This window comes from Notamacropus eugenii, chromosome X, assembly GCF_028372415.1.
Source record: "Notamacropus eugenii isolate mMacEug1 chromosome X, mMacEug1.pri_v2, whole genome shotgun sequence".
In the NCBI taxonomy this organism is placed as follows: Eukaryota; Metazoa; Chordata; class Mammalia; order Diprotodontia; family Macropodidae; genus Notamacropus; species Notamacropus eugenii.
Window position 1 is genome coordinate 70,563,019 of NC_092879.1, and position 18,399 is coordinate 70,581,417.

The 18,399-nt window shown below is 49.2% G+C and overlaps 1 protein-coding gene across 2 annotated transcripts in view; it reads left to right on the forward strand.

Moving 5' to 3' along the window:
• GPR50 (G protein-coupled receptor 50) overlaps positions 1-18,399 on the forward strand; it is a 141,248-nt gene that overhangs the window by 73,054 nt on the left and 49,795 nt on the right. The window contains exon 1 of one of the 2 annotated variants that reach the window (XM_072625726.1): positions 245-3,482. The exons of the other annotated variant lie outside the window; for it this stretch is intronic. Within the exon in view, the coding sequence (XP_072481827.1) occupies positions 3,461-3,482 (22 nt within the window). The 5' untranslated portion in view covers positions 245-3,460. Of the gene's footprint in view, positions 1-244; positions 3,483-18,399 lie in introns of those variants that run through there. 2 annotated transcript variants of the gene reach the window in all.

The window sequence follows — 18,399 nt, forward strand, 5'->3', positions numbered from 1 at the left end:
CCATTCACAAGCATTAGTAAGCAGTTACTAAGTGTCAAGTATTGTGCTAAGAACTGGGGATTCAAAGAATGCGCCAAATAACATTCCTCCCCTCAAGGAGTCTATATTCTAATGAGGAAGGCTACATAAATAACTATGCATATGCAAGGTGCATAGGAAATAGATGGAAAGACCTTTTAAAGAGGAAGCATTAGCAGCTGGTGGGGTAGGGGTGGGTGGGAGGGGTGGAAAGCCCAAGGGGAAGATCAAATCAGCAAAGCAAGTGAACATATTGAAAAAAAAATCTGACATTTAATGCCATGTTCTTCATTTGTGCACCCCAAATTCTGGAAAGGAGCAGGACTGGGCGTCTTCTCATATCTCTTCTCTGTGGCTAAGCTCATTCTTTCTAATTTCACAACATTCTGTTTTGATTGTAGGCAGTCACTTCCTGACAAGTCACATCCTTTTTAGTGGGCCTCAGTTTCCCTGGAGCAATCAGTTAATTTCCTCAGACCTCAATTTCCCCATCTGTAAAAGGAAAAATTTGGCCTAGATGATCTCCAAGGTCTCTTGGCGAGGTCTCTCCAAGGTCCAGAATTTTATGAACATTTGCAAAGAAAAAATGGGACAGTGACTTTGTAGGGGGAGATAGTTCTTTAAAGTCATCTATTGCAATATTATCTTTACTTCAGCCTCAGTATTAAAACAAAAACAGTTAACTATTTTGTATACTTTGTATCTAATGTACATGAATCTTGAAAGATGCACATTTGAATCTTTCTCCTCCAGAATCTTGCAAGTGAGATTAAAATATCAATGGGATTGTCAAACATTTTGTCTAGATTAGCAAATGGCCTGGAGGTTCCCAAAACTAGAGGGGAGCTTGCTGGCCTCCCACTCTTCTTAGGTAGAGTTTTCCCTTTTATGCCTGTGCAGAGGCATGATTTTATAGCACGTGAAGAGGAGATGAAATGTTTTATAAGGCAAAATAGCAAGAAAAACTCTCTCCCCTGGGCCCCCCCATACCCCAACCAGGAGCCCAAGCACCATATGGAGGGAGGGGACAAAGTGCAAACCCTTTGTAACACAAGAGCTAAGAATGGAAATCACATGGGGAAACCAGGAGAGACTTTGGCCACATTTCTTTTTCCCCTTGAAACATGACAACTTTCTTTTTTTTAAAATGTTTTTATATATTTTCAATTAATTTATTTATTTTCAATTTTCTACAATCACGTCCATAAATCTTAGATTTTTCTCCCCTTCCCTTCCCTCCCCCCGCCACCAGATGGCATGCAATCTTATACGGGTTCTACACATACATTCTTACTAAATAAATACATTTTTTTCACCTTAGTCATGTTGCATAGAAGAATTAAAATGAGTGGGAGAAATCATGAAAAAAACCAAACCAAAACAAATCAAAACACAAGAGAAAATGGTCTGCTTCATTCTGCTTTCCAATTCCATAATTCCTTCTCTGGATGTGGATGGCATTTTGCCTCAAGAGTCCATTGGGAATTATTTAGGTCCTTGCATTGCTGTGAAGGGCTAAGTCTACCGGAAAAATTCCTTGCACACTGTGGTTGTTGCTGCCTACAAAGTTGTCTGTTTCTGCTCCTTTCACTCAGCATCAGTTCATATAAGTCCTTCTAGACCTCTCTGAAGTCTTCCTGTTCATCGTTTCTTATAGCACTGTATTGTATAGTACTGTAATGTATTCCATTACATTCATAAACCACAACTTGTTCAGCCATTCCCCAATGGATGGACATCCCCTTGATTTCCAGTTCTTGGCCACCACAAAAAGAGCTGCTATAAATATTTTTGTATATGTGGGTCCTTTTCCTATTTTTATGATCTCTTTGGGATACAGTCCTAGAGGTGATATTGCTGGGTCAAAGGGTATGCACATTTTTGTAGCCCTTTGAGCATAGTTCCAAATTGCTCTCCAGAATGGGTGGATCAGCTCACAGCTCCACCAACAGTGAATTAGTGTTCCAACTCTCCCACATCTCCTCCAACATTTATCATCTTCCTGTTTTGGACATGACAACTTTCTAGAATGTAAGAGGACTCCTCTTACTGTTTCCATCGTTGCTTGCCTTCAAACACTTAGCTACGTTACCAGTTCTAAGACTATATACCTCTTGAGCCCAGAAACTAAAAAACTAGTATTTAAGGGAGGCCTCTTGGAGTAGGGGACAGACAATAGGACTTTGAGTTAGGAAAACTCCCATTGAATCTTGGCTTGGAAACTTACTAGCTGTGTAACCCTGGACAAGTTATTTAAACTCTTCAAGCCTCAGTTTCTGCATCTGTCAGATGGGATATCACCAACTTTTTCAGGTCGCTCAAGTAGTATGAGGTTGATCAAGTGAGGTGGTATATGTAAATATATAATGGATAGAAAGCACTTTTCAAGGAGTTATTGATTTGAGTCTTCATGAAAGAGCCCAGGTCAGCCTGTTAATCAGTTAATGAACACATATTAAGCCTTTATTTTGTGCTAGCCATGCCAGATGTAAGAGGTCTGAAGGAGGAGACAACAGGCAGAGTTATAACTCTACCTGTAATGTCCTCAATACGTACAAAATATTATGACTTGTTTGATACAGCAAGAAGGCCAGTATGTTTGAGTCACAGAGTCTAGGGAGAGCAATAACGTAGAAGACTGGAAAGGTAGGAAGGGACCAGGTTGTATTGCACCCGAAAAGCCAAATGAGCTTCTATGTGATCCTCAAGGCAATAGGGTGCCACTGGAGTTTGCTGAGCAGATGGATGACTTGATCAGACCTGTGCTTTCAAAAAATGACTTTGGCCCCTACATAGAGGATGGATGGGAATGGGGAAATGCTTGAAGTGGGAGGTGATGAGGTCCAGAACTAGGGCAGAGGTTGTATGAATGCTGTGGAGGGCGGTAATCAGTGTAGAGATATGGAGAAACGAAACAACAGCCAATGGTAACTGATTAGATATAGGCAACAAGGGGGAGTGAGTTGCAGAGGATGAAAGATGACATAGTCTGGATAATGACGAAGGCTGTGCTACAAGGCTTAGATAGAACACATTCGGGTGGGTTGTAACCGTGTGATTTTGAACACGTTTAGTTTGAGGTGTCTCTTGGACCTCTGGGCGCCAGCATCTTAGGGCTAGTTGTTGACAGGGGACTAGAGTTCAGGAGAGAGACTAGGGAAGTCTACATAAAGCTGAGGGTCATCGGAGCAGAGACTTGATGAGATCAGCAAGTGAGAGAAGGTAGAGAGGAACGAGAAGAGGGTCCAGGACAGTCTTAGGGGACACTCAGGAGACGCAAAAGGGCTGATCAGATACGTAGGAGGAGAACCAGGACAGAGCAGCAACACAAAAACCCATGGAGAAGAGAGTATTCATGAAGGGACTGATGTAGGCACAAGGCAAATGACTACAGTCCTCAAGGTTAAAGGACCTGAAGAAGGCACAGGCCATACCAGGCTAAATGTGTCTGCCTCCTTGTAAAGGTAAGCAGGGCCAAGGATGGAGGACGCAGGTGACTCATTAGAGCCACACAAGCGGGTTCCTCTGCTGACCTCTCCTGGCCCTTCTGTCACACTGCACCCACCCTTCCTTCCCTGTCCCCCCTCCCTCTCTCTTCTCCCCCTTTTCTCTTTCCTGAGTCTCAGGGAATCAATAGGGAGATGGATGACCAGGCCCTCTGCTCACGATGGCCAGGAGCTGCCTGCCTCCCTCCTTATTCCAGCTGTCACTAGCCAGCCCGGGGCACTCAGAAGTCACAGGGGCTCAGAGTTCCAAGGCAGCTTGAATAGCATGCAGTCCCAACCCAGCCTTCCAGAGAGGAACCTAGGCAGAGAAGGGCAGTGACCTGGCCAAAGTCACTCAGCCAGGTGATGCCAGAGCTGGAACAACCCCCCCACCCCCACCCCAGATCAGGGCTCTTTCCCTGACATCTTCCCATGGCAAAGATTCCTTGAAACTGGGAACTTTCTGTCATTTATGTCAAGGAACATTTTTCAGGTGCTTACCTTGCCCCTGCAAGGCACTGGATTGGGTTCCAAGACAGCAAATGACACAGGCTCTGAGCTCAGGGAACTTTGTAGTGGAAAGAGGCCTGGATCTGGGTTATGAAACTGGATCCTGGGTTCAAATCCTCCCTCCAACACTATCAATGTGCAAGTCACTCAAGCTGACTTTCTCTCAGTGTCCCCATCTCTAAAATGGGGAAGACAATATCTGTCAGAGCTCCCTCACAGGAATGGTTCAGAGAGTAAGTGAAATCACTTCTGTGAAGCACTTTACACCTCATTTGCTAAACAAATGGCAGCTATTGTTATTATGACTGGAGGGGAGACAAGCTTTGAGTGGAAGGGGGCAAGGGAAAGATCCAGGCAAAGTGCACTGGGCAAGGCAGGGGGGGGAGGGGGTGTCTGAGAACACTGTCAGGGAGGCCCAGGAATTAAGGGCAGCTTCATGGGGGGAGGCAGCCCCTGAGCTGGGATGAGCAGAGGTGAGGAGGGAGTGGAGGGAGGAGGCAGATTGAGGGCAGGTCAAGTCTGGGCAACAGCTCAGCCTCCCATTGTCTGCCTCCTTGGGCTGTGTGAAGGGGAGTGATGGAGAAAAAGACTGGAAAAGGGCAGTGGGAGGGAGCCTCTGGTGGGCCCTGCATGCCAGCCTAAGGACTCATCTTGGCCACAGACACCTGGGAGCACTGAAAGTGCTGAGCAGAGGGGAGGGAGGCCAGGGAGGAGGTCCTAACAATAGTCCAGGCAGGGGGGATGAGGGCCTAACACAGGGGGGTGACCTTCAGGCCACCTTGACAGAAAGAGGAAGCACATGAGGAATTGAGGAAACAGATCCTGGAATGGCAGTTGGAGGAGTCAAGGATGACTCTCCCTAACTCCCACCCCCACCCTGGGTGCTGAGGCTTCTTTCTCTAATAAGAATCTATCACCAGGACTCGTCCAGTGATGCCTGTACACAACTCTCTGTCCAATGAATGGTTAAAATGGCAGTTTCTTGGGGTCAGGAAGTGCTTTTGCCTCTCCTTGGGCTTGCCCAGGACCCAGCCCAGTGCCTGGCAAACAGTAAGGGCTTAATAAATGCTTGCTGGCTGCCTGGCAAGGCAGAGGCTTCAGCATCTTCTCTGCACCTGGATTTCTGGATTTTTGCTCAGCCTTCTCTCAAGAGCTGGATTGAAGTTGGGGGAGGGGGGCCAGTCTATGCCCACAGTGACTGGGGGCCATCTCAGGAATTAATTCCTAATCTCAGGAAGTAGGCAATAATCTCAGGAATAAACTCAGGCTACCTGTCCCTCCAGACACTCCTTTGCTGCCTAAATGGAAGAAGAGGGAAAGCAGCCGCCTATGATGGTATTTCAGTGACTGAGCTACTGTAATGTTTCTATAAATTGGTCTTTAATATGAAAACCAGGGAAAATCAGCCCAGGTAATTAAGCAGTAATGAAGGCCTTGTAACCAGGGTTGTTAATTAAATGATCATGAATGGAAGGCTTAGCAAAATTGAAATGCACACAGCACCAAGACTTGCCACATGATGAGAGGTAGCTGGGAGGCTGGGAAAGCCAATCCCTAGGCACTGGCTTCCTAGTAGTGAGTCTTCCCGAGGTCTCCCCCCATCAAAGTCCTGCTCCAGGGCCTCACTGAGGTGTGGAGGGGGGTACTTACTGCAAGCCTTGTTATTCCCATTTTCTAGATGGGAAAACTGAGGACCAGAGGAGCAAAACGGCTCAGGGTCCTCAGAGGAGGACGTTTCAGAGCCAATATTCAAACCCAGGTGTCTCCAGACCCCAGGTCCAGGACTCCTTCTACCAGGCCATACTGCCTCACCAAAGTAATTTAGAGGATGGAGCTGGTGTGGGGGGCAGTGCCAACAGTGTAAAAACTAAATTCTTATTGCTATCTTTTGCCATAAGGGCACAAAGATCCACCCCCATTGCTTCCACTTTCCCTGACCAGAGAGAGAATTGCCCCTTATCAGAAAGACCTTTTATTTTAAAGAAAGAAATCAGGTGAGTAGACAATTGTTAAGTGGCAGGCACTGGGCTAAGCCCTGGGGATGCAAAGAAAGGCAAAAGACCATCCCTGCCCAAAAGGAACCTACTTTCTACCTTGGGAGACAATGTGTAAAGAAATACCTCTGCATCTGCCTTTATTAAGGCCCTACTATGTGCCGGGCACCATGTGTGCTAAGCACTGGGGAGACAAAGAAAGGCCAAGAGACAGCACAGTGATATTCTGGGCCACATTCATGTCCCACAATTCATTTAGCGATTCCCCCATCACTGGAGATCGAGTTTCTTTCCAGTTCTTTGCTTCTACACAAAGGGCTCTTGTATTATTTTGGTTTACATACATTCTTTGTTTTTGTCATTCGCCTTCTTTGGAGTAAATGGCTGGCAGGGGACTCTCAGAGCCAAAGGTACAGGCATTCTAGTGACTTTCTTTGAGTGATTGAGTGCTTTTCCAAAGATCCACCAAGAATGCCTGGGTATGAGAAGTGCTCCCAGTCAGGTGGAGGGCCCCAGGGAAGGTGTTGTGTAGACAGATGGTGGTGGCACCTGAGCTGAGCCTGGAAGGGAGCTGGGGGTGACAAAGGAGAGTGTTTCAGGCCTGGGGGATGGTCTGTGTAAAGGTGTGAGGGTGTAACAAAGTCATGGACAGGAGCAGAAGGAGGTCATGTTGGCTGGTACTCGGTGTGATGGTTGCCTTCCCAGGCTGCTTCACCTCTCTGGTGCTGTGTGTGGGGTTCTGATTCTTCAGTCTTACATCTCAGGACAATGCCACGAACTGGAAATGAGCAGCAGTCAGGGAATACTGAGGAAAGCTGTGGGGGAAGATCAAGAGGCCTTGGGATCTGAGGCAGGATCCCTGGCTTGGCCACCACCTCTCTGGGTGAACCTAACAAGTCACACCCCTTCTCTGGGCCTTGGTTTCTTGAGAGAAGTCAGTTAAGGTCCTTGTACCTCACCTTTCCCACTGGTAAAATGTGAGGCTTGGACTGGCTCATCTCCAAGGTCTCTTCCAGCTCTGGCATTTTATGAAAAGCAAAACAACCTCCACAATGACATGGTATGGGGAGGCAGGAAGTTGGTGAAATGTGGCATGAGATACAGTAGGCAGAGAGGGTTATTGCCTCTCTCAGCCTCAGTTATCAGAGAAAAGACAGTGTGTTTTGTATACTTTGTACACATGAATCTCCCACATTCACATCTGAGTCTACTGTCCTTCAGAATCTTGCAAGTCAGATTTCAAAAACTGGGAGATCAGAATATTTCTTGACACAAATTATCCAGTGGCAAACCCCCCCCCCCCACTACATTCTCTTGACTGGAGGTACCCCTGGTTGAAGGAAAAGACGTTTAACAAACATAAAGATACATTTTTTAAAAAATCTTACTAGCACTTCCCAATGACTGTCCTTTTCCAGCCCTCAGTAGAAGCTTCCCTTTGTGACCATGAATTACAGTTAAGCAAAACAAAGGAACACATTGACCATTTCTGAGAGTATATAGTCGACCCCATCTCTGCCAGCACTATTTTCCCTGAAACTATTCACTGCTCATTGGAAATTTGTTTTGTAGCTTTTTTTCCACAGAAAAATAGGGGTTTTCCCCCTCTAATTTGCTGCAAAGTTGGTCCTACTTCCCTTCATATAGGTGCATTCCATGTCTGTAGATCCCTTATGATTAGAATTTATAACTTCTATCATTCTGTTTCTACACTGGAAAACACTGATCTGGAAAATTCATAGTCAAGAAACTACTAGGCTAAGATATGCAGATACCTGAGAGCTCACATATCAAATTTTCATTGAGAGCATTTATACCTCAGAAAATGGGAAACCTTACAAATCAGGGTTTGATTTGTTGTTTTGTTGATATTCTAGACCTAAGAAAGTGATGAAGAAAATATGAGCAATGTAGAGTAAACTTAAAATTGTGTCCAATGTATATCTTTTTTTTCTGGAGAGATAGTTGTTAAATATTTACCAGTACACTGTTGATTGAGATTCAAGAGAGTTTTGTTCCCCTGGTCCTGCCTTTCCTGCCCCCCAATTAAGTGCTCCTTGTGAGATGACATTGTTCAGTCTTTTTTTTTCAGTTGTGTCTGTTATCCCATTTTGGTGATTTTTTTGGGATTTTTTTCAGCAAAGATACTGGACTAGTTTGCAATCTCCATCTTCAGCTCATTTTACAGATGAGGAAATTGAGGCAAACTGATTTATCTAGAATCATACAGCAGTAAGTGTCTGAGACCAGATTTGAACTCATGAAGATGTCTTCCTGACTCCTAGCCCAGTGGTCTGTCCACTGCAGTGTCACCTAGCTGGCCCCTGCTATTCCTTTCTTTTCATCCTTCTGTTGAGGATTCAGCTATAGATGTCAACCTAGAACTTAGGACTTGCAGCCAATAAAAGAGTCTCCCCTTCACCAACCAGTTAGCTAGCTGGAGCCATTTACAGAACATCTCATGCTACAGTTTCTCCAGGCAATTCCCTTAGATGAATTTCCAATTCTCTTTCTTCTATCCTATGATTCATCTGAACTCTTTGTCATATTGACTTCTATGGTACAGTGGAAGGAATGCTTGGTCTGAAAGTTCAAGTTCTGTTTCTTCCACTCACTAACTGTGGGACCTTAGGGCAAGTCGCTGAACTCGTCTGGGCCTCAGTTTCTTATTCTGACAAATGAGGACAGGAGTTGGAGTAGATGACCTCTGAGAGTCCTTCTAGCTCTCAATCCTCTGCAAGCATGAAACTATGAAATTTCACATTCCAGCTTGCTCCCACCTGTTGGGAGAGAAAAGCTAGCTGGTTCTGACTGCTTTCAGATACCCATCTCCTATGTCCCTGCTTGAAGAGGATGAGAAGCTGTTGAGGTCATGGTAAAGTGTGACTTTCTAAGCATCTGGCCTTAGGCAGTGAGTGATGTTGGCAGGGTTCAAGGCCTGGGGAAGGCTGCCAGCACCTGTGTCTCATAAATTAGTCAGCTGTCACAAAGCAGGTGGGAATATGGAACCATAAGGAAGCCTTCCCTACAGGGCTTCAAAGTGGGGTGAAGCCTCAGGCTAACAACAAAACCCCAGGACAGTTTCAAGATCCCTTTCTCCGCAGCCAGGTGTGGGATTCCTCAAACCCTTAGAGTGTGGTGGAGCTTCATGGTCCAGTTCAAATGGTCAACGTCCCCTGAAAGGCAGGCATTCTGCCTCTGTTCAAGGGCTACCTTCTGAGGCAGCCTGTTCCACTTTGGGACAGGCCCAATCTCTAGGCAGCTTTTCCTTACATGGAGCCCAAATGTGCCCCTCTGCCCTCCCAGCCATTCCTGGGGCCAGGCAGCAGAAAGCTAATCCCTTTTCCATATGACAGCCCTTCAAATACCTGAAGAGCCTTGTAATGCCCCGACTATGGCTCTTCTGTAGGCTAAGCATGCTTGGGCCCTTCTCTTGATCCTTGTATGGTATGATCTCCACTCCTCTCACTGTCCTGGTCAGCCTTCTCTAGGTGCTCTTGGCTCTTCAAGGTCCTTCCTGAACCGGATGTAATAGTCCAACTTTGGTCTGCCCAGGGCAAAGATCCCTAATGGACCATTACAGTGAACTTAAGGGATCTGGGGAACAGATAGATTGATGTAGATAAAGATAGATAAAGATTGAGCCATAGACTCAATGAATCTCAGAGTTCCTCAAACACAGATCTCACTGTCACTCCTCTACTCCAAAATTTCAATGTTTGCCTCCTGCCTCTAGGACAAAATGCAAACATTTCAAGCATTCTGCACTATGATTCCCACCCTATATTTCTGGTCTTATTTCATAATACTTGCCTTTATGTACTCTACATTACAATTCAGCAGGCCTGCTAGCTGTTTCTAAAACACACCATTTAATCTCCCACCTCCAGAATTTTGCACAATCTGTCCTTTGTGGCTGTAACGCGCTCTTTTTCCATGTACACCATGCAAAATCCCTAGAATCAATCAATCCATAGCTCAGATGCCAAGCCCACATGAGATTATTTTGAATCCCCTCCCAGGAGTAGATATTGTTTTCTGCTCATAAAATATAAACTTCTTGAGGGCAGGGACTGTTTTGTTTTGGTCTCCAGTGCCTGGTATGATGCTCAGCATACAGTAGGTGCTCACTAAATGCTTGTTGAATTGAAAGGACATCAGAACTCATCCAGGGCTATGTGTGCCAGTATCAAAGAGAACCACAGGCTTTCCTGAAGGCCAGCTCAGTGTCCTCAGAAGAGACAGAAGCCCAAAGATGGGGACATCTCAGAGCTGCACCAGCCAGGCATTTGCTCCTCACCTCAGCAGAACACCACTGTCCTGGGAAACAGCCCAATGCATTCTTGCAGACCAGTTTTCCATTACGTTTTTTTCTGCTCACTCCATAGGGTACCATCTAAGGTGCCAGGGAGGCTGCCAAAAACTATACACAAACAGAAAAAAATCAACAGAAGTGAGACACTAGAATTAAGAGGGATCACACATAGGACTTGTGTAAGGTTACACAGCTTGGAAGCAGACAGAATTTGAATTTCAAGCCAGTTCTTCTGACTCCCTGGGCTTTGAGGATGGCATGAGCTGATACTGCGTGTCACTGATTTTGCAGAGTACCACCAAATGTAGGCCAGCCTCGCTATAGTTACATGAGGTTCCTCCCCATCCTGTATAACACCTTGGCATGCATCTGTCCCATCACTTTCGGAGACGCCTTGTGCACCAGAGATTCAGTGGCCTGTAAGGTTTCCTCAGAAGATGGGGGGGGTCGGCCATCTCCCTTCAGAGAGGGAGGGCTGACTTGGAGAAGACCTCCTCCTCAGCTCATGCCCTGAGGGTCTTGCCCAAGGCCTCTCTCTCTTACATTCCCTGGTCTCTACCCTTGGCCACCACTCTGGCTCCTTCAGGTCCTCAGCAGATCTCTCTGAGGTAGCCTATACAGTGCCACTCCCTTGCCTCTCTTAGCCCTGACCCTCCCAGGTTCCCCATTTCTTACAATGTTGGGATGCCAGAGCTGCAGTGAACCTTATAGATCACCTGGTCCACTGTACTCACTGTACAGATGAGGAAACTGAGGCCCAAAAGAGGAAGAGATGTGCTAAAGGGTCCAAAAAATCATTAGAGGTGGAACCAGGATGAGGACCCAAGCCCTCTGCCTCCAAAGTCAGTGCTCTTCTCCCTGTGTTGCCTTTGTCTCCCCAATACCTACCCAGAGTGGCTAGCACATAGTAATATTTCTTGGGTTGCAGGGATGGGAGGCAAGCCAGTTCCAGAATCTACAAACCAGGCATGCAACTTGGGGGCAGAAGGTGCCTTCTCTTTGAATGGCTATGAATTTATGACCTTCTACCTTGAAATCCTCCGCCTCCCAAATGCTGGTCTGGGTATGAGGGAAGCCTCCTCCCTGTGGGCTTCTTGTCCTCCACTGACTTTAGCTAACAGCCGAGTCATCACTTGGAGGCCCTCACTAGCTTTGGGGACCAGCAGGCTTTCTTATCAAGGCCTTGTGCTCCCTAGAAGAATGAACCTCATTACAGAATCAGAGCTGAAGAGTTGGAAGGAACCTCGGTAGCCAACTGGTCTGAACTGTACTCAAAGGGAATACCAACTCTACCAGACCTGACCAGTGGTCAGTCAGTCTCAGTGGTGGGTGCAAAACTGGGTAGAAATCCAAGTAATTTTTCTCAATAAGAATTTTAATACTAGCCAGAGGTGCAGAGGTGTAGGGGAGGAATCCAGAGGGAGGTTGGACTGTATGAGGAGAAATGGGAGGGAGGATCTAAAGGCTCAGAGCCACCTTCCCAATTCTGTTCAGTGGAAGAGAGCAAAACTTCTGAACTATCAGGGTAGGTCAATAAAGGGGACAGGGACTCTTGGCAAGTAGTGAGTTGCCTGTTCCTGGAGGAGTGGGAGAACTGACTGGATGTTTGCTCATGCACATGGCGCAGAGGGGACTTCTTCTTCCAGTGCAGGATCCTGAGATACTCTCCAATGTGGAGAAAATTGGAGAGGACATTGGGATCAAAGATGAAGGGATCCAGGGACCTTGGAGGTCAGAGAGACCAATCCTCTCCCTTTCCACATGAGGGGTCTGAGGTCCAAACAGGGGGAATGACTGGGCCACTGTCACACAGAGGGTTCCAGCTCGGGGGCTCCCGCAGCCCATGAGGCACTCTTGGTACTGATCAGTGGGTTGGGATCCAACATAAAGTCCCTTCCTGAGAAGGGCTGCCTCCTTGGGAGGGTCCCAGTCTAAATCATGGGGAGAAAGGGCAATACCAAGGCGCAGCAGGGGAGCTCCTGAGACATTCTGGATGCTCTCTGTCTCCTGCTCCCATGACAGGAGAGACAACTGTCATTGCTTCTCAAGAGAAATAGCACCTTGGCTGTCACTCTCATCTCCTGCTTATTTTGGGAGCCTCAGACTGCTCAGATTACTGCAGGCAGGCCCCTCGCCCCTCAATTTCCCCTCCAATAGAAATTCTTCTGCGGCCACTCAGCTAAAACATCTCTTGCAAAGGTCACCGCTGACCTCTTGGGAGCCAACGCCAAGGGGCTATTTTCAGCCCTCCTTCTCTCTGCCCTTTTCTGGAGCTCTGCCGTCCTTTTGCACCGCTCCCCTCCCTGACCTGGGGGGACAGGTGCTCTCTTGAGCCTCTGCTCTGCCTCCCCTTCCTGCCCCCCCATACCCTTTGGCACGGGAGGCATCCTCTCCCCTCTTCCTTTGGCCCAGGTCTACATCTCCCTCTGCCTTGCACACAGCCTTGGTTCCCACAGCCTTTTCACTTATCCCCATGAGAAGAACCCCAAATATGTCTCTCTGTCCCTCTGCCATGCTCTAAGCTCTCCCATGTTCTGTCCTCTGCCCATTCATCTGCTTGCTGGTCTACGATGGTCCAAGTCAGCACATCCCCCACTGGACTCATCCCCTGCTCCAAACAAGCTCAGCTTAGTCCTTGGCAGCCCCGCCCCCCCATTTCTCAGCAGTCATTCTGCCTCCCTTCCCTTCCCCTGGCCAGTCCCTGCCTTCTTCCTGCCCATCCTCCACACTCCCCTTGCCTCCTGCAATCCCTTCTCTCCCCATTCCCATCCATCCTTCATGCCATAGCCAGGTTCAGCTTTATAAAGCACAACTCTGATCACCTCTTGCCCCTCCTCCTCAAAAATCTGCAATTTCCCCAATTGCCTAATTGGTCTCCTGGCTTCAGTCTCTCCTTACTCCAATCCATCTTCCATGGTGCTGCCAAAAACATCTTGTGAAGGCCCAGGTCTGGCCATGCCAGTGCCTAGCGCAGGCCTTTGGGGCATTGGAGAGAAGGCACACACTCCTCATCCTGGCACGGAGGCCTTTGAGGCTCCCTTTGTCCTCTCTCTTTTTCCTTTCCATGTGCCTTTTCATTTCTTTCCCCTTTTCGATGACAAGCTTTTACGTTACCCAATTCCCTTCCCAGTGGAGGATCACAGGCTTGCCTTCACAGACTCTATACTCCAGTCACTCGGGCCTACTAACTGCTCCCAGAACTCAACCCTCCATCACCTGCCTCCACCTACTGGGCCAAGGAACGAGGCCATGCCTAGAATGCAGCTTCCTCCTGTCTCTGCCTCCAAATCTTTGATGTCCATTGAGGTTCAGCTCAGATGCCCCCTCAACTGGAAAGTCTTCCCTCCCCTCCCCAGGCATTCCTGCTCCCCTCCTCTTCCTCAATGTCCCTTATTTGCCTGTCTCCACAGTCCATGCCTCTGGAAAATCTCAGCTTTTTGAGTGCAGGGACTGCTTTGATTTTGGTCAATGCAGGTCTAGCACTGGGCATCAAGGGCTCATGGGGTTGAATGGATTCGAGAAAACACAGATGGCTTTGGGGTACAAAGGGTAGTGACAGGCCTCAGAGAAAGGATGCCATTTTGGCTTCAACAGCCCAATCAAAGCCAGTGTCCAGGTTGGATTCCCTGGTCTAGGACTCCCTGGCCCCCTAGGGCTCTAGGCAGATGGGCCTTGGGCTCAGGAAGTGAGACTGTGCAGCCTTGCCTCCTGGGAAGAGTTATGCAGCCAGGGTCAGGGCCCTGGGCTCTCTTTGCTGGCCAGCTCCTGGGGCTAAGGAACTCTGGGGTCCAAGGGAGGACCTTCCCTTTCCCAAGGCTGGTCAAGGAGTGGGTGGCCAGGGGTGGGAGCTGAGGGAGGCTCTTTGGACTCCCCCTCCCTGGTCTGGTTAGTCAGTCCCTAGGAGGATTTAGCCCCAGCCCTGGGGTTCTGGCCCCCTTCTCCATTACAGGCTCTCAGCTCACTGGAATTCCCAGGGCCCAGGCTTGTCCAGCTGACAGATCAATCAATGATCAGCTTACAGATGCATTCCCTCCATTTGCCCAAGTATCCCAAGCATTGGGAGCAGATGATCCCAGGCTAAATGGAGCCCTTCACATAGCCAGGAGCAGGGAAACAGGCCCCAGTCATCCCCAGCAAACCCTTGAGAGTATGAGGGGCCCACAGCGGCCCTTTGCACACAGCAGGAGGGGCGAGTTTCCATGACGGATTCAGTAACTGCCAACAAAGGCCAGAGACAGGTATCAAGTGTCTGATTCCAGAGAACAAGTGTTGAGCATGGTGCCAGGGTCACGAGGGGGGGAGGGGGCTCCCAGAGGGGTCTTTGAACCCTGTGAAGCCAGAGGGAGTCAAGGCAACTCAGCAAACCTTCAGTAAGGCCTGCTCTGTGCAAGGCTTCCTGTTCAGTGTTAGAGAGCAGAAAAAAAGGCACCAAGCTACAAGCCCTGCCCACATGGAGCCCATAGTCTAAGGGGAGACAATAGGCAAATTGCCAAGCACATAAGAGGTGGGGGCTGGTAACATGGGAGATTATCCCCAGAGAGAAGACTGGGAAAGACTTCTTGGGAGAAAGGGGAGTTAGCTGAGGTGCTAGGAAGGGAGGGCCACCAGAGGGAGAGCACACCAGGCATGGGGGACCACCAGGGCAAAAGCCTGGAATCAGGAGATGGAGAGTCTCGAGTAAGGAACAGCCAGGAGGCCAGTGTCACTGGATTGTAGAGTGCATGGAGGAGGACAGGGTGGAAGGAGACAGGAAAGGGAGGCAGGGCTTAAGTGAACAAGGGCATAAGAGGCAGTCAGGGGATTTTACAGCTGATCTCAGAGCTCATAGGGAGCCACTGGAGGTCCCTGAAAGGCACTGTCACATAGTGGTGGGGAGCAGGTGAGGAAGATCACACTGACAGCTGAGGGGAGGGGGCCTGAGTGAGGAGAGATTTGAGTCACAAAGACCCACCAGCACCTACTTCTCAGTGTTGTGAGGATCTGATGAGATAATATTTACAAAGTACTTAGTGCAGTGTTAGGCATACAGTAGGAGCTTAATAAATGCTTCTTCCCTTCCTTTCCCTTCCTCTCTTATGCCATGTTTCAATAGTCCTGTGACAAATGAATGAATGAATGTGTCTGTTGACTAGGCATCCAGATAGGACGGCTGTGCCTTGGAAGGATGGGCCCATCCTTGTGACTCCAGCTCATTCATGAGAGTTTGCATGGGGTCCCCAAGAAGGATAGACCACACGTGGGGTGAACCCCTAGGCAGATACCCTGCTGATGTCAGTTGGGGTGTCCCCAAGCTGCCTGATAACCTGGGAATCTCCTTGGCCTGAAGGGAAGTCAGAAGGAAGAGGAGGGCACACCCCAGGTGTTCTGTCCCAGTCTGCTGGAGTTCCTGTAGAGGCCATGGGCCAGAGCAGTATGGCCACCACACACCCTTGGTCCATCCCTGGTGTGCAGGAGAGAATCTGGCACTCACAGAGGTCAGCATCAGGGATTCCCCTCTTGGGCACTGAGTGCCTCCTGGGCTGGAGAGTCAGGGAGATTTCAGAGAGGTTCCAATCTGGCCTTGGAGCAGCTGGAGCAGGGCACAGGCAACTCAGCTGCAGGGCTGTGACCATGACTCCTGCCCCTTAGGGCTCCCTTGAGATTAAGCCCGTGGGAGAACACCTGCCTGGGCAGGAGTGTCAGGGCTGGGTTGGGGTGGCTGCTGGACAGGCCAGGCCAGGCCAGGCCAGGCCAGGCTAGAAAGCTTACTAGTCAGAGGGCCCAGCGTGTGTGTTCAGTGGAACGGGCCCAACGCCCAGAGGGCAGTAAGTGGCCCATGGGCAGGATATGCAAGTAGTACTGTAAGTCCAGTGGGCAAATGCTCCCGTCCAGGAATTCTGTGGCAAGAGAAAAGGAGCAAGCTGGGCAGCGTGGGCAGAGGAAGCTGGCCAAGGCTGGCATGAGGAGAGCCCAGCCACACAGCAAGGAACAGACAGGCAACAAAGCCAGAATGAGCAGGCCAGCTCCAGGCTCTAGAGACCCAAAGGCAGCAGGAGGGGCCAGGTGGGCAGAAGGGGAGGCCAAAGAAAGCAGGCTGAGGGCAGGGCTCAGGGACTCAGAGCAAGCAGAGGTGAGGAAGGGCCTGGCATGAAGCAGCATCCCACCTGGGCAGGAGATGGCATGGAGCCTGGGGGGAAGTTGGGGGCTACCACCAGCACACAGGCTGGCTGCCCCTTGGGCCTGCTCTTTGACCCCTACTGGGGGAGGACCACCAAGGGCTGGCAGCTGTGAGCCAGGACCCAGAAAGAATCAGGGGCTCACTGCTCAGCTGTCTGAGGGGAGTCAGAGCAGCTACTGGGTCTATGGAGTCTAGTCTAGTTGGCGGGGAAAGCAGAAAATCCAAACCAGCCCACATACCCATGAAAACTGTGGCCTCTAGATGAACCCAAGCCAGTACCCAGCTTTAGCACCTGAAGGAGATGGTTGTGGTGAGCTTGAGAAGGGGGCTAAGCTTGGTTTTTCCCCCTGGGTCAGGATGAGAAGGAGTGAGTGTTCTGGTTCTGGTACTGGGCAGAGCCCTACCAATTCCTGAGCAGCCTCTGGGCCCAGCTTCTAAGGCACTGCAGTGGCGTCAGAGCACAAACAGGAAGTCTTCCTCTGGGCAGAGCCGTGTATGTGCCTCAGGGATTGGACTCTGGTTTGTGTTGCCTATTAGCCATAAGGGATGGGTTCCTGATCAGGGTGGGCACAGTGCTCACCAGTGTGGTAGCATGGCATGAACCAGTCAGTTCAGAGTCAGAACACCCAGGTTTGAATCCTGACTTTGCCACTTATTCCCTGGGTGACCTGGGGTTCACTTCTGGGCCTCAGTTTCCTCCTCCACCTTTCCTGCCCTCTTATAACTTAGTCCCAGCCACACACTGACCTGGTGGCAGGCCTATGCTCTGTTCTTCACCCAAGATGTTCCTCCTCTTTTAAATGAAGGATTTGGATGCGATGAGTTCTCTTCTCCTTTCCAGCTCTAATCCAACCTCCCTTTCACTGGACAGCCCACCCTTCCTGGAAGGGAAGAGAAGCCCTGGGTGGAGTTCCTTGATTTAAGCTCTCTCAAGAGTGTGTCTTCTAACTCAGGACCAGGAAGCTAAGACTTAGGGCTTGGATCCCAGCACATCCCTGGTGGGGGCCACAAGGCAGGAGCAGGTTGACTGCCTTGTGGGCCCAAGGCTGGCATAGCAGTGTTGGGGAGCTGTCCACAGCTGCCATTCTCTCAGAAGCTCAAGGAGGCCCAGGGGAGCCTCCATCCTAGGACTCAGACCCCTGTTGAGGAGGTCCAACTGAAACCATCTCTCTGACATGGGCTCTGGTCCATTGGCAGGTGCTACCTCTCCCCTTAGTGCCTAGTTACAGTGTACAGCCTGCAGGCACCCACCTGCAGTGGGCGATGAGCCTGGCAATTGCTCTGGCAATCTGAACGATGGGCATTGTATCTGGTTTTCTCATAGAGATAACACTATCACAAGGGCTATGATTCTGACTAATGAGTCCAAAATCTGATTTATTGTCCAAATGACCATAGATGCCATATTTAATAAGAGTGAAATGATTTACACTATAAAGCACAATGCTTTCTAAGTCTATGGAAGATGAATGGGACCAGGAAGTACAATAATCAACTCATCCATTTAATTCAAGAGACACAGAGGAAGGTCCTTCAACCCCCCCACCCACCCACCCATAGTGTGTTGGGTAGACCTCAGGGGGAAGGGGGGCTGACAGAGAGTAATCTATTGTCCAAGATTGGCAGGCATGGATGAATGATACAAAGTGCTTCAGTACAGGGAGGGCCCCAGTGGATGTGATTACAGACCCCCTCCAAGTATATACAGGGTGTCCCCAAAGTCTTAGTGCCATTTTAAGCTTTACTGCCCTGTAAAATAGAAAGGATCCCCAGGGGAGGGGTTATGTTCTGGCAGATAGGGCTGGGGTTTTGTTCCTCACTTAGAGGAAATAGCATGGGACAACACCCCCTCCCAAACACACATACACACACACACATACACTCACAGATAGCCCAGAAGCCAGAGAGAACTGAGGAGCA